The following is a 15,627-nucleotide window of genomic DNA, read 5'->3' as shown; positions in this document are numbered from 1 at the left end:
AACAAAGGCTTTCATTTAACTCAAACTTTGGGTTATCCCGTTTGTGGTCGGTTTTCTTTTGCCAGAATGCATAATACCACACCAGTCTGGGTTACCTCCAAACTGGTAGGAGGGAGGGCACAAGTCTTAACATCTAGATACGTGTGTGTGTGTGTGTGTGTGTGTGTGTGTGTGTGTGTGTGTACATGCACACAAATGTATATAATTTATGCACATTTCTCTCTCTACAGTTGGAGGGAGCAGTAGTGTCCATGGGAACTTTAAAAACAGACAAATGTCCAGGCAAGCAAGGTAACCAATGTCCTGCCGACTGACCAGCCAACACACGGACCACCTTTAAAAGGATGCCTTGCTGAGCAGCTGTGTTTGATCAGGTGTTTTGTGAATGGAAGGGTTCCTTGCACGTGTGCCTCTTCTCCTTCCCAACATCACATTCTGAATGGGGAGGGGGAGTGGACACCCTCTCTATGGTTTTGGGAGGAGCTCTTGCACAAAACCCAGGTTCCAATGGCAGCAGAATTCAGACAACACAATGGCACCTTATAACCCTATATTTCAGCAGCAAAACTCATTACAAACCAAAGGTTCGAATTCAAGTTTGGGATTGAAAACAGACTCACAGTTGAATGATGAAACCACCGTTTCATGCATCCAAATAGCCACAAACCCAAACCGCTGGCACATTTACATATGGTTTGGTGTTATGTCTGAACGCAGCCATTGTGCCCTCTCCAAAACATGCATTTTTGAAAACTGCTTGTGCAAGTATCTGCTTATATGTTCTTTTAAAGCTGCCTCATGTACTTGCGTAAACAACTCTCAGTACACAGAACCAGTGTGTAGTGCTGCAGGAACGCAATTCAGGTACTTTCCCCCTCCAGGATGTCAGCAGGGATGCAAACAGCCCTTTGTTTTCTAAATGGAAATAAGATGCCACTTTTGCTATTCCAATAGTGTGTTACACACTGTAATTAAATATGGGACTACAATTGATTTTTTAAAAAACCATTCTTCCTGTCTTCTGTTGCAAGGCATATCCTCCATCCTTTGTGGCTGACAGTCCAGACTGCTCTTCTAGGTGAATAACCACATGAGGTTCAAGCCCTGGAGCATTAAGAAACTATCCTTGTAACAGGGACACCCCCCCCCAAATTATTGCATCTGTCTAAGTTAGGGATGTGGCTATTGGGGTGGGCATGGGTATGGGGCATGGCTGTCAGGTTGGGTGTGGCTATGGGGGCTGTCATGGAGAGTGCCTGCACTTCTGAATGTGTGACTAAACCACTGCATAGAACTGTGGTTAATGTTCTAAATTACCTGTAACTCAGATATTTTCGCTAGGCAGAAATTTGTCACAAAACTCCTATGTATACCCTATTAAACAGTGATGAACTGGTGTCCTCATGTCAATGTGAGACTGTGTGGAAACGGCCATAATGACAAGAGAAGCGACCTCCAAAGAGATAGGATCTTGGCATTTCTGTGTATTTTGGCTTCCACTTGCCCTGCCAACAGACATCATCATTAACCACCACAGAGGGAGGGACGGGCCTCTGTTAAGTGGAATCCACTCTTAAACGAGTAGTGGCCACAGGCAGATTTTGATACTCTCTTTGTCTCTTTTTCTCCTCTTAATGTACCACCAGACTATGAGGCTGGCTAGGGCTGCTTGTGTGAAGCTTGAGATCAAGGCCAATCCTGGCACTGCCTCCCCAGGTAGACTGGGCTTTTTACCCGGCCTTTTATCTGGGTAAAAGGTTAAAAAAAAAAAAGGTTTAAAAAGCACACTCTTCTACCAAGTCCCCAGTCATGTGTCTGCTCAGGCTATAAGCAGCCTAAGCAGACACAGAGCCGGGCGCCTGGAGCATTTGACTTTAGGGGAAATTCCTCAATGCACTGCACTTCTCGCATGGTGCATTTAAGGATATCTGGAGGTCAGGCTGCATTTTTCTGGCCTCCAGAATTCTGCACTGCCCAAAGCAGTGTGGCTCATGTGGATGCGAGAGCTGTGTCTCCCACACATGAATCGGAATCATCTGGGGGGAAGGAAAGCTTGATCTTGCCTTCTCTCTCTCCATTGAAAATGGTCATGAGAATGACCTTTAAGAGAAAAGAAAAAGAGGGAAATGTACACTGTATTTTTCCTCTAGCCTTTCAAAGAAAAGCATTATAATCTGAGTGAATTATTGTTAAACAATTATTAATAATTTTTTAAAAGTTAAAAACAGCAGTCCCTCATTTGCTACACTAAATTAGCAGCCATTCACATATCATTGTCTGTACTTCTTTCCCCATCTAAGATGTAAAATAAACTAAGATGTAAAATACCCTGGTTTGCTCAACAAAGAAGCATCTTTTTTAAATGGTGGCTCTCCTGGGCTTCTGCAAAGGGGGCAGTTTCCTACCAGATCCATGGCCAGATTAATGTGGAGCAGCAGATGCTTTTAAGCATGTGGTTTGTAAATACACACACACACTGGGACACACACACTGGGAAAGTTCTTTCTCTCTTATATTTTGCAGGGAGAGAGCAACTGTACCTATTAATCCTAGCAGAGCATCCCTCCCAGTGGCTGTTGCGTGTGTGTGTGTGTGTGTGTGTGTGTGTGTGTGTGTGAGAGAGAGAGAGAGAGAGAGAGAGAGAGAGAGAGAGAGATTTGGAACAAGGAACCACCTTCTCATTTCTTCTACTATATAAAACACTACTTTTTGTTGAAAAGCAGCTTATAAATATTAATAACAATCATCATCATCACTCTTCTTCTAATTGTGGAGATAAACTTGCCCCACTTCGAACAAAACTGGCACATCCAGCACATTTCCCCCATGAGACCGAAGTGTTTACTGCTACATAACTTTCTTCCCTGTCATTCATATTTCCTAAGGTCTTGTCTATGTTGCTTCCTTATTGTGCATTGTCTCTTTAATGTGCCTTATCTGAGGCTTCTGCACCATGTGCTTGAACTGCTGTAGCCAGTACAATAAAATCTATCCGGGATGCAAGATGTCAGGGCAGAAATCTGTGGGGATCTATCGCTGTAGCAGTTGCCAGTGAAGAATAGACGGTCTTTCTTTTCTTTATGTGCCATTTCCCCCCATTTTGTTGTGGCTTCTGTCCACTCCCCACCCCCCACCCCATGCAAAATGTGATGTAGTTAAGTGGGTTTGTTTGTTTGTTTTATTGGGGCTGTGCTCCCCCATCCCCTCCTCTCTCTCTCTCTCTCTCTCTCTCTCTCATTTGTTGCAAAGTCCTGCAAGCAAATTGAACCTATGGGGGGAATCCAGATTACTCCATGAAATGTGTAGTTTAGGGCTGCACAACATTGGCCCTCCTGGAGATGTTGGACTACAACTAGCATCATCCCTGACTATTGGCCATTGTGTCTGAGGATGGTAGGATTTGTGATCCAAAAACAGCTGAAGGACCGAAGTAGTGTAGCTGTAGAAACAATATCAAACTCCCCTTAGTGACCTGCTTCTTTTATGATGCCTATAAGAAACCAGCCAGGCATTTTATATAATATTTAAGAAAAGTCCTGCTAGACCTAAACAGCCATCCCCACCTGACCCCACCATATGATCTACAACTACTACTACTAGGAATATTTATATATCGCTCTTTAACCAAAGTCCTCAAAGCGGTTTACATAGAAAAGCAAATAATAAAAACATAAAATGGTTTCCCGTCCCCAAAGGGCTCACAATCTAAAAAGAAATATAAGGCAGATACCAGCAACAGCCACTGGAGGGATGCTGTACTGAGGCTGGATAGGGCTAGTTGCTCTCCCCTTGCTAAATATAAGAGAATCACCACTTTACAAGGTGTCTCTTTGCTCAGGGGTCTGCCTGCTTATTGCCTTTTGTACATCTTGTGCATCCTTTGTGTCCATGTCCTGAGGTTAGGCTTGTGGTGATGCATGAGAGGGCCTTCTCTGTGGTAGCCCCCAAGTTGTGAGAGATTCATTTGGCACCCAGTCCACTTACTTTTCAACATATGTTGGAGACCTGGCTTCCTCAGCCGTCTATTAATTAGCAGTTTTGAGTTTTTGTTGGCTCTCTTGTTTCTGATTGGACATTTTTCTGTTGTGTTCTTATTTGTTTTTTTCTCTTGCTTGTCAGTCACCTTGAGCTTTCTTATGACTGGAAAGATGAAATATAACATTTCAAAATATCAAATCAAGCATGCATCTATTTGAGCATCTTGCTACCAACACTGCCTAGCCAGATACCTCTGAGAAGCACACAAGCAGGACAGGAAGGTAACAGCCTTCCTCACTGTTTGTCCCACAACATCTGGTATTTGGTAGACAGCTTCTGAACATAAAGGTTCCAATTCTCTGCCATCAATAGTATACATTGATAGGTCCATCCTCAGTGAACTTCTCTTAATATTTTTTAAAAGCCAGATAGTGGCCCTTATTATATCTTGTGGCAGTAAATTCCATAGGGTATTGTGCACAGAAGCTGGTATAGTCAATGAGGAAATGATAAATCTGAATTATCTGAAGCATCTCATTGGAAGACTGACTTGAAGCCTTGTTATAAACATCCTCCATTTTTCTTTTATACCATTGTCTGTTTTTAATGTATCATTTTCTGCTTTTCTTTTCTTTTTCACAGTCTGTTTTGTAAACAAGGCAAACATCTATCAAAATAGCTACTGACCCACTACTAAATTAAGTGCCCAAGTTGTACAAAGTAGATCTGGAATCTTGTAAAGCGCTATAAGCACCTCCAGATATATTGCAAACTAGCTAAGCTATCCAGTTTAAATATATTACACACTATTCAGGCACATGTTCTTAGTATTTTCTCTTTTTTGTTCCTCACATTGTTCCTCACATATTTTCTGGAAACTGTAAACATTTTCAAGAGGAGAATGGTATCATCCATACATCTGAATTGGATAAAGAAAAATAAAACTTTATTGATGAAGCAACAAGGATATTTGAAGTGTCTAGTCATTAATATAGTCCACTGATAATCTATACCATTTTGGTGCAGCTGAGAATGAACAGGGTGGGAAACCCCACCAAGTTACAGCACAGTATACTGTTACCTAGCTTATTCCCTGGTCAGTAGAGTAGTTGTGACTTCATCAGTGATGTCCACAAGCCTCAAAATGGCCACTTAAGATCTGTCTAGGAAGCAGTTGGTGGTGTATCAAAGTCAGGAAGCCTAGGGTCAGCTGTTGGCCTGAACATGTCTCTATGTGGGGGCTAAGTTTCTATATATAATTATAAAGCGGGGTAAAGGCATACTGTCATGTCATGCTTCATCACACATGGAGGACCACTTGAAATCAAGTAGGTATTTAGTCTTTACCTCTAGTCTTCTACCTAACCATCTCCCATAGGTGTAATGTAATGGAAGAATCTTCTCTCTTGGAAGGAAGAGACTCTAATATACAACTGAGAGAAATAAAGTGTCATAGGCTTTGTTTGTGTGAATGTTGTAATTTAATATGTCATGGGAAGGTGGTCCTTCTTCCTACTGGCAGCCGCCAGGTAGGAAAGGGATTGTGCTTTGTATGCAGAATGTCGCAGGTTCGATTCCAGGCATCTCCAGGTAGGGCTGGGAAAGGTTCCTGTCTAAAACCCTAGAGAGCCATTGCCGGTCACTGTGAAAAAACAATATCAACCTAGATGGACCAATGATTTGACTCAGGATAAGGCAGACTCATATATTTATGTGTAACTTGTCTGGGAGAACAAGCATTCCTGTAGGATTTGGGAACAATTCTGCACTCAGATGTATCTGGCATAAGGCATGTGCGTGCACACACACACACACACACACAAAATTTAAATATGGGGCATTGGAATGGGTGTTGTCAGTTCCTTTCTTGGCTCCCCAAACTGATAGGATGGATCTATGTTACTTCTGCAAAACGCCTTTGCTAAATGATCAGACCTTACTTGCTCCTCAATTACCAAGTCATAAAAGGGATTTAGCATGTTTGCCTTTTCTGTGCCATCTGCTGGAAGCTCCCCTGCCAATTTGAATATAGGCCTGATACTGGGTTAGTTCAGACATGATGCCAAATGAAGAGCTGGCACTACAGTGAATGTGCTTGGGTGCTTCCTTCTCCCATCATGTATCCCGATAGCCTCCTAACCTAGGAGTAAACCATAGTTAACCATTACATTTGAACTGGGCAAACCATCAGACCAGGAATGCAAACAATTCAAACTAGTGTGTGGGCAAATTATGATTTACACAAACCATAATTTACTTAATTTCACAGGTAATGAATAAGAATGGTTTGTTGCTAAGGGCCAAACTAAATGCTGTGTGGGAGATCCATGCTTGCATCTTCCATTTTTATTTTATTTTATTTGCAAAAATCAGTCCCAGGGGGCCCCCAACTTGAAACACTGTTGTTACATAGGGAAGAGTTTTTCATCATTCCTGTGCCAGTTAGTTTCCTGATACAAATCACTGCCCAGGAGCTTCTGATATTGCAGAAGGGAATGAATTCAGGCACAATGGGGACCTGAATGCTTTATCCTCCATAATTTTTAATTAATTAATTAATTAACTAACCTATTTTATACTGCCCAAAACTTACGTCTCTGAGTGGTTTACAACAAAATAAAAACGGAAAATAAAACATTCGTTAAAACAAAAATGAAAAATTTAACACATAGCTCCATCGGGGGTGCACATCAAGGAATCAGCACAGGGGAAAGGGGTAAAACATTCTCCTCCACATCCCGAATCCAAATCAAGCCCCAACAAGGACTATTTTCAGCAAAAGGAAAAACAGGGAACTTTGATCATAGATCTCTCAAACATTTAGCCTGGCCCTAAATCAGAAGTGAGGGAGGAAATAGGAGTGTGCAGGGACAGCAGGCATGTGAATCACAGGTCTAATCCATGGAGCACCAAACCTTTATGTCTTACAAAGGTTCAGTATTGTGTCTGAATTGATCCACTTCCTTTTGTCACTTTCCTTTTTAAATTGAATGGTTTTTGACATTTTGTATTTTACACACATCTTTCCCCATTTCCCCCCACCCCTCCCTGCCCCCATGCATGACCTTCCCTCCCCTGGCCAGCTTCTGTGCGCTGCTCTGGCTGGAGGGACGTGGGAAAAGAAAGGAGAGATAGAAGGAAAGAGAAAGAAAGAGGGGGGAGCAGAAGGGGAGGGAGAGGAGGAGATACACACACCGTCACACCAATAGATGTGGGTAAATCAGAAAGGGTTTTTTAAAAAAAAATTCTAAGCATGGTTCAATAAAATTATCCCAGATTTCTGACCATTTATCCAATTTATTTACTTCCATGAGGGCCCATTTCTCATGTACCGCTAACTCGAGCAGATCATGCACCCCATTCCTCATTCCGAGGGGGAGGGGGAGATTTCCACTGCTGCAGTAATAATCTCTGAAACAGCTTGTGCCTTTTTGTTTTCCTTTATGTCACTTGCCAGTTGTATTGTATATTACTCTTTTATCTTCCTTATGCTTTCTTTACATTTGTGAGGTATCTTGTACACTTCTTTACTTCTCAAACTTGCTATTGCTTGTAAGCTCCCTGTTTAGTTCATCAATAGTCTCCTTATTGAACCAGTGTAGTCTCTTCCTATCTTTGCCATAAAAGAAAAATGAAGTCAAGGAAGAATGCTTGAAGTTCCTCAGAGGACTTCATTTCTATTATTTCTTCCTATCATTCAGTGTTTTCTATCACTTCTTTAATCCCAAGCACCATCTGAGAGTCTGCATACAGAGTAAACAAAATGGTATCTTCATTTATTTTTAAATTTTATATCGTGCCATTTTCCCGGAGGGTTCATTTTGTGCTAACAAAATTTAAAATCAATATACAACAAAGTAAAAAATAATAAGCAAGAACAACAATAACATAAAATTGAATAAAACCAGTGAGAGAGAATAAAACCAACCAGTGTCCCAGGTGCTATCACATCTTGCCTTTGTAAGACAGAACAGGGAATGCTGCATTAAATTCTGAAGTCCCATGAGGCTACTGGATGAGCTCATCAGAAATTTGAAGCAAGGTACCATATACCTAAATAAAATACATAATTTTTAAACTTTCTGTGGAGTTGAGTATATGTCAGAGGAAGGGACTGGCTGGAACTGAGTAGCTCATAGCATCCCAGATGAACCGCCATCCATTCTTAGTAAGAATTACATTAGAGGCAGCTTGAAATGATGAATATTACTTGGCCAAATTATGGTTTAAGGCAGGGTTTCTTAACCTTGGCCCCCTCGATGTTGTTGGACTACAACTCCTATCATCCCCAGACATGACCTTTGTGGCTGAGGATGATGGGAGTTGTAGTCCAACAACATCTGGGGGCCCAAGGTTAAGAAACCCTGGTTTAAGGTATTCTAAACTAGTCAATACAATGTGCATATCCCAGGAGTAGCCCTAGGTGTTACTGGAAAACCGCCCATCCCCTATTTGAATATTGTTGGAATGTGTGGAAGAGGAAGTCCACTTCCCTTCATTTTGTTACATGTGTAGCTAATCTCCTTTTTAGAATTAGGTTTCTGGCTCCCACTGCAAATGGCATCCTCCCCTCCCCTATTGGATTCGAGTGATGGAAGAGAGAATTTCCTCACATATTCACACAAACAGAAACATATTCTGTGGTACATCTATTGCTTACTCTCTGTTGGAGTCCTGGCTGCTGCTATGAGCAGACTTGATTTATCCATTTTTAAGCAAAATGTTAAAATGTCACATTTTCATGCTTTGTGGTAATTGGTGTGTCCTCCCTCCCACAAATCCAAGAATGAAGTGTGTGAAGAGGTAAAAGAACTCTCACCTCCCACCTTTATGAGAACCTGGGCTTTTGTATATCGAGTACACCTATATGAATAGGCCCTGGTGCCTGTATGAGCTCTCCAGTGCACAAAAAGGTAAAAACACAGAAAAATTGTGAATTGTGAAAGGAAGGCCTATTTCTGTGCAAGTGGCTATGATAAAGGCTATTTCACTTTGGCTGTTACAAAAGAATTGGCTATTTTGTAATAGCCAGGTAACTGGCTTGTTTATAAACCACCTTGTGAAAATTATATTTTAAAACATGGTATAAATCCTTCATTAAATTAATGAAAACCAAGGCTTTTATTAAAGTTATTATATGAATGGCTAGGGAAGGTAGATGAGCCTAAGGCTCACTCCCACCTCTGAGGATAATTTGCCCTGGGCCATGTGTGAGCCAACACATTAGAACACTGTATTTTGGTTCTTAGTATACTACAATAATTTAGACAAATGAGGGGATACTGAATGTAAATCTTCTCATAGACTTGTAAGGGGCATAAAAAGGCATTCACAACTCCTATTTTGTTCTTGAGCAGTTCACTTTGAGAGTCTTAAGCCTGTGTAAGAATTGGTGCCACTTTTGTTATCGGTTACATTATTACTTTTCCCATTGAACTTCAGTGTGACAAGATCGTGTCACACTGAATGTCACATCTATTAATAAACTTTATTTGTTAGCAGCCCTATAATAAATTATTCTCTGGGCAGCTCAACATTAAAACATCCAATAAAAACACATAAAACACATTAATTACAACACACACACACAACAATTTTCAAACTTGTTTTTAAAAAATCAATTTTAAAAGGCCTGAGTGAACAGAAAGGTCTCCACATGGCATCTAAAAGTACAGAGTGATGGTGCAAGTGAACTTCACTGGGGAGGCTGTTCCATAAACCGGGTGCGACCACCGAAAAGGCTCTCTTATATTCCTGTTTACTGAGATTTTAATTCCCACCCCCTGTCTTACAGAGTTCCTGCTGGGGGCTGTGCGGAAGGATGGCAGCTGCAGAACCCTTGACTGCTTTCTCCCGTTGGTACCTCTATGCCATTCATGGCTACTTCTGCGAGGTGATGTTTACAGCTGCCTGGGAATTTGTAGTCAATTTCAACTGGAAGTTCCCAGGTGTCACCAGTGTATGGGCACTCTTCATCTATGGCACTTCCATCCTCATTGTAGAAAAGATGTACCTGTACCTGAAGGACAAGTGTAACATTATAGCGCGCTGCCTCATTTATACCCTGTGGACGTATGTTTGGGAGTTCACCACTGGCTTCATTCTGCGCCAGTTCGATGCTTGCCCTTGGGACTATTCACAGTTTGACTTGAACTTCATGGGCCTCATTACCCTGGAGTATGCCATTCCATGGTTCTGTGCAGCATATATCATGGAACAGCTGGTCATCAGGAACACGCTGCGTTTGCGGTTTGATGAGAATGCCGAACCAGGGGTTCCTACTGCTGCCGTAACCTTGGCCAATGGTCACGTGAAAACTAATTGAATAGTAACTTAGAGCTGCACTCTAACTAATTGAACTCTCTTCCCTGCCCCCTTCATTGGAGACCAGAGATGACGGCCTCAAAAACAAAACTCTTGCTTCCTGTATGATAAACAAACCTCCTGTATTGGAGGTATGCATGAAAAAATGGAACCAGTAGGTTTTTTTTATGGATTTTACTTTTTTTTGTTTTTTAAACTGCAAGTATCACTGTCAGCTACCTGTCGGCTAGATAGTTTCTGACTTGTAACTTACTATGAAACCAGTCCTATTACCTGCGTTTTCATATGGGGGAAAATGCTAGTCAAGCTTGTACAAAAAACAAGTTAGTAGATTGGCACAGATACTCCAGTTAACTTAGTGATTGGCTTATATTCCATTAGGCAATATTCAGGTGCTTGCTTGCAACCAATACCTCCCATGGGATCTGAGACGCTGCAGGGCAAAGGTAAAACCGACAGCTGTTGAGACAGCCCAACAGTGGCAGTCTACTGGGGAGGTCGAATTTGCCCTCTTGTGTGCTTATCCTAAGGCTTTTTTAAAATTGCACCACAGTGTATATGATATTATGGTGCTGGACATCTTGCTGGATTTATATAAAAATATTCCTTTTTTAACCATCAATTCTGATACTCACTAGAGAGCATGTTCTCCCACTTTTTTTTTTTTTTAAATAAAGGCCTGTTCTGCTGGATGAATTTTATCATGATCATACAAGCTACATTTTAGTCAAGTAGCCCCAAGTGGGAGAGAAATGGCTGAAGTCTTCCCTGCCTCCTGTCCTTGTAGTGGAACTCCACAGAAGGGCTACTTCAGGTTTGATTCTTGCAACCCCCACAGCAACAGTTCACTTCACCAGGATCTTCTGCCTCCCTCCCCAGAGAGTTTTCTGTCACCAGTTATACTGATGGCTATAAATGTGGATCATTGGCCCTAATGTTAAAAGTCTTCATGTAACACCTGGATTCACTCGGAGTTGGAACCCTGCAGGACAGACCATATATTGCTTGTGTTCTTTTCTGTCTGTACCAATTGGTCTTTAAACTCTGCCTTGTGTTCTCAATGTGCTAACAACAGTATTAGTGCAGCAAGCTCTCTTCATAAAGCTATTTACATGCAGCAGGAGGTGATGCTACCCTGCCTTGTAGTGGGGAACATGGTAGGGTCACTTTTCAGGTTCTTCCAGGTGGGTTGTGGACTATGTAGCAAGGGCTGCAGGAATTCTAGTTCAGTTTAGAGCATTCTGGGCTTATGGCAGTGTGAGAAACCCAAGCAGATGTATGCCTTTCAGAGGCACTGTGACAAATAGTAATGAGAAAGATGTGGTATCTGGCAGCTACCAAAAGATTTTTTTTTAAAAAAATTATCAGGACCTTTTCTTTCTTTCTTTCTTTCTTGGCTGCTTAAAGTAGCAAGTCTCTAATAGCCTTAAGAAGAGGAGATGCTGTCACATGGCCTCTTGGACCAGAAGCACTGCGATATAACTTGCACTTAATGGAATGGAATTGCACTAGCAATGAGGTGGACTTGTGTTGCGAATATATGGTTGCAGAGCCTCTTCTGTTTTTTGCTGATGTGGCTGCATTAATAGCTAACCACTGACTGTTCTATCCATCTACCATTCAGTTCATGCCGTTGTTTGTTTCTCTATTGAGTTCCATTCTAGGAAAAAGATATCCTGCCACCTTGAATAGGTTTTACATTGTCTTATGGATAAGAATAAGACTCGCATTAACTCATCTTGTATTTTCAAGGTGTGAATATTTTATTCCTCCACATTTCCCCTCAAGTGTGATATCCATTGCTGGCAATGGATTAGCATGAACACTGGCAGCAGGAGCATAATCATGTCCACTCTGCCATAGATGGTATCTCCTGAAGTACTCAGAACACAGAGAGATTGGTGTTTCTTTTCTTATAGTTCATCTCGCTCTTTTTTTAAAGTAACTACTGAATCAAATTGTGTTTCCCATATGGGCACTTTCCAGATTACACACTACAACCGGGGTTAAATGCTTCGGCTTGGCAGGGTCGTATTGAAAATGACCCCCAGAATCTCAAACTCCTACAACTGGAAAATACAGTGACTTTTTTGTGATGCACATGCAACATTGTAGTACTATAACACAAAGATAAAACCCAAAAGGCGGCATCAGAAATGTGAACGGCAACTTGCTGTTAGTGCAGGGACTGCGGTGTCACGGCACAGGAAGTACAGAAGCACAATTAGCAGATCTGTAGTGACACTACCCTAATGTTGTAGGGTTGAATCTGGAAAGCACCATGGTATGTTTGCATACACTGCAGCACTGCAAGAACAGTCAACTAGATTAGAAGAGAAGATGGAGAGGCAATTCATTGGATATGGAATTATGATCTTAAACTCTCTTAATTGATAATGGAACTTTGTGAGTACTGTGAATATAGGTGTTCTCTTGGCATCCTGTTTCTATAAAATGCCCTGAAACACAAAAGAGTAAAAGCAAATTGGAAAGATGTTTGGCATTGTTTTTCATGGTGGTCTTTGGTTGTTGGGTTGTTGTTTTTTCCCCTTTGCATTTAAGAAAAAAACTTTTCTCCAAGTATTCTTTGGTGGAAGGAATGGTGCAAGCAGAGTACACCTTCACTTTCTGGTAATCATGTTTGTGAAACATAATATGAGACTGAATAAATACAGTCTCCCCATTTAAATTGATGGCCACTTCCAATAAGTTTAGACCTTCAGCAGTGCTCTTCATTAAACTGTAACACTGGTTCATTATCTGACGTTATAAAAGCACTAAATAAAAGTTTTAAAATGGCAAATTAGCTGATGCTGCTAGAATACATAGGATTGTGTCTTTGGGTAAGGAATATATTTCTCCTGCATTAGCCAGTAGCAGTTATGTGCTCTCTTGAGTTCTATAATCTCATGTGAAATTATACAGTTATTTCATGGATGGACAATAGTTAGCCACCCTGAAAAATGGCTTCTGGCCTTTAGCTTATGAATATCTCATACAAATAAGCTCCATTTCCCCGTGGTGCATCAGTACTGCACATCCTAAATCTTATTTTATGCTGTTTTATCTGGTTAATACTGCTTAGATGTGTCCTCAAGGGGTTATAATTTTCACACAGAAGTGCACTTTATTCGCAGTTTGCACACCAGGAACTAGATAGCTCATGTGATCCATGGGGTTTTCTTTAACACAAGTTACTGTATCTGCCAAACCCTGCAGATCTCACTACTCTCTCTGAGAAAACCAACTTGGTTGCAGTCTGAGATTTACCCATTTTACTTCATTTATGTGTATTTTCTTTTTGTCTCAATTCAACTGAAAACTACTGATGGTTGTTTTACAGCTGGGTTGTTTAAACTACACAGCAATGACCGTCACATTGCTGACCACAGTAGCCTAGAAGCTGTACAGTGGAGGAAGCACTTGCGTATAAAACAGATAATAAAACGCACTCAGTCCTCAGTTAAAATTTTGTTTGTACGTTTATCTTCCTCAGTAGATTAAAGTTGCCTGTTTGAATTCACCAGCAATAAAAACTTGTGGTTTGTTGGCTTTGCCCTTTCTCACTCATATGGAGTGGGTGATTTTTGCATACATTGTTTGAAAAGGTGGATTACAAACTTGCTGTGCAGTGTACAATACTACTTTTCTCACAAAATGGTATTCCAGTGGAATGCATGTGTGTTCTCTCTCTCTCTCTCTCTCTCTCTCTCTCTCTCTCTCTTGCTATCCCTATGTATAATAATAATAATAATAATTTGATTTCTATACCGTCCTTCCAAAAATGGCTCAGGGCGGTTTACAAAGAGAAATAACAAATAAGCATATATAGCATTCATGTTCATCCAGATTGTCCATCTGTTGTCATGTTCTTGTGGCTCAGGGCGGTTTACAAAGAGAAATAACAAATAAGCATATATAGCATTCATGTTCATCCAGATTGTCCATCTGTTGTCATGTTCTCGTGACCGTATGGATAAATAAAATGCAGGTTCAACCACAGTGCTTCCTATGCAGGTGAGGAAGCTTGCCAGCCTTCTGCTGAATGTCCTCCTTAAGGTAGGAAATCTGGGGCACTGAGGTGGTCTTACCCCCGGCCTCCTAAGTCCAGTGGGGCCTGCAAACATCATGGGAGACCTCCTGCCACCACCCTGCTTCGCTGCTGCCCCACGCTCTGCCCCACCGCTGCCCCTGCCAGTCGGCCTCCTGGCCAACCCCAGTGTGTGTCCCGGGGAGTTGTTGGGGCCATGAGAGCAGCACCAGGAAATGCCACTGGTTGCTTGCAAGCAGCCTCCCTCTCTGGCTGCCTCCATTGGCTGGAAATGGGAGCTGCCACTGCAGAGAGGGGCTATGTACTGCCACTGTAGGCTGGGGTTGCCTCTTGCACTTGTAGCAGCAGCAGCCTAAGCGCTGGCTCTGCAGGCAACAGCCCCACTCCTCCCCCTGCCACCTCTCTGCGCTCCATGAAGGGCTCCTATTAGCCCAGCTCCACTAAGCTGTCCCTGATTAGATTTCATGCCACTCTTGCAAAGGAGGGGGAGCAAGAGAAGAGGGAACAGCTGCCTCTGTGCCCTGCTTGATAGCAGCCACAGCAGCAGCAGCAGTAGGATGCCACACACACACACACACCTGGGGGCAGCAGCAGGCAAGTCAATGCAGCAGCCTCACCAATGAAGAAGAACCAGTGTGGCTGCAGGAGGAAGCTGCTGACCTGCTTGCCGTCTTCGCGGCGCTGAAAGGGGCAGTCTAGGAATCCCCCTCCCATCTGACATCCCCAGATGCCCTCTGCTCCTCCTGAACCACGGGATTGCTAACCAGCAGGCAGAACCCTGGCAGGGAAGAGGTGGACATCCCGTCTAATTCCATCTGTAGATATCCTCCTATATCATAAGTCTTAAAGAGCAGCTGCAGGGGGATGTGGGAAGCAATGTGACCAAGCAGGGCCGGACAGTTTAACTCCTGGGCTGGACAGACAGGCAGGCCTGCCGTGCCACCACCACAGGGGAGGCCTGCTTGGCTGGCTCACCCCCACCCCTCCGGCCACGCACATGGCAGCTAGCCTACAATGGCTAAAGAGATCAGCAATTTGGCACGGTGGGGCGGAGCACAGGGCAGCCGTGGGGTGGGTGCGGAGTGGAGGCAAGAGGCCCCCAGGGTGTTTGGAGGCTCCCTAGACTCAGGAGGCCAAATTTGGAGCCCCCTCCCCAATTCAGGCTTCTCTTTTTTCTGTTTGGTTTTTTAAGAGGGGGCCTCTGAAGCCTTCAGATCCAGGCACCAAAATCACTTAGGTACACCACTGCTGGGGCACAATTAAGAGATGGCACA

The 15,627-nt window shown here is 42.6% G+C and overlaps 1 protein-coding gene across 15 annotated transcripts in view; it reads left to right on the top strand.

Annotated features, from left to right (window-relative positions):
* Positions 1 to 15,627, top strand: part of TMEM229B (transmembrane protein 229B) — a 156,312-nt gene that overhangs the window by 108,538 nt on the left and 32,147 nt on the right. For 11 of the 15 annotated variants that reach the window (XM_053282951.1, XM_053282954.1, XM_053282944.1 and 8 more), the window contains one exon: positions 9,773 to 13,872. The exons of 1 other annotated variant lie outside the window; for it this stretch is intronic. In XM_053282951.1, the coding sequence (XP_053138926.1) occupies positions 9,773 to 10,303 (531 nt within the window). In that variant the 3' untranslated portion in view covers positions 10,304 to 13,872. Of the gene's footprint in view, positions 1 to 167; positions 377 to 5,136; positions 5,307 to 9,772; positions 13,873 to 15,627 lie in introns of those variants that run through there. 3 more of the 15 variants (XM_053282956.1, XM_053282955.1, XM_053282953.1) reach the window with 3 other exon arrangements.

This window comes from Hemicordylus capensis, chromosome 1 (genome assembly GCF_027244095.1).
Source record: "Hemicordylus capensis ecotype Gifberg chromosome 1, rHemCap1.1.pri, whole genome shotgun sequence".
Lineage (NCBI taxonomy): Eukaryota > Metazoa > Chordata > Lepidosauria > Squamata > Cordylidae > Hemicordylus > Hemicordylus capensis.
This window is presented reverse-complemented; position numbering and strand designations above follow the sequence as displayed.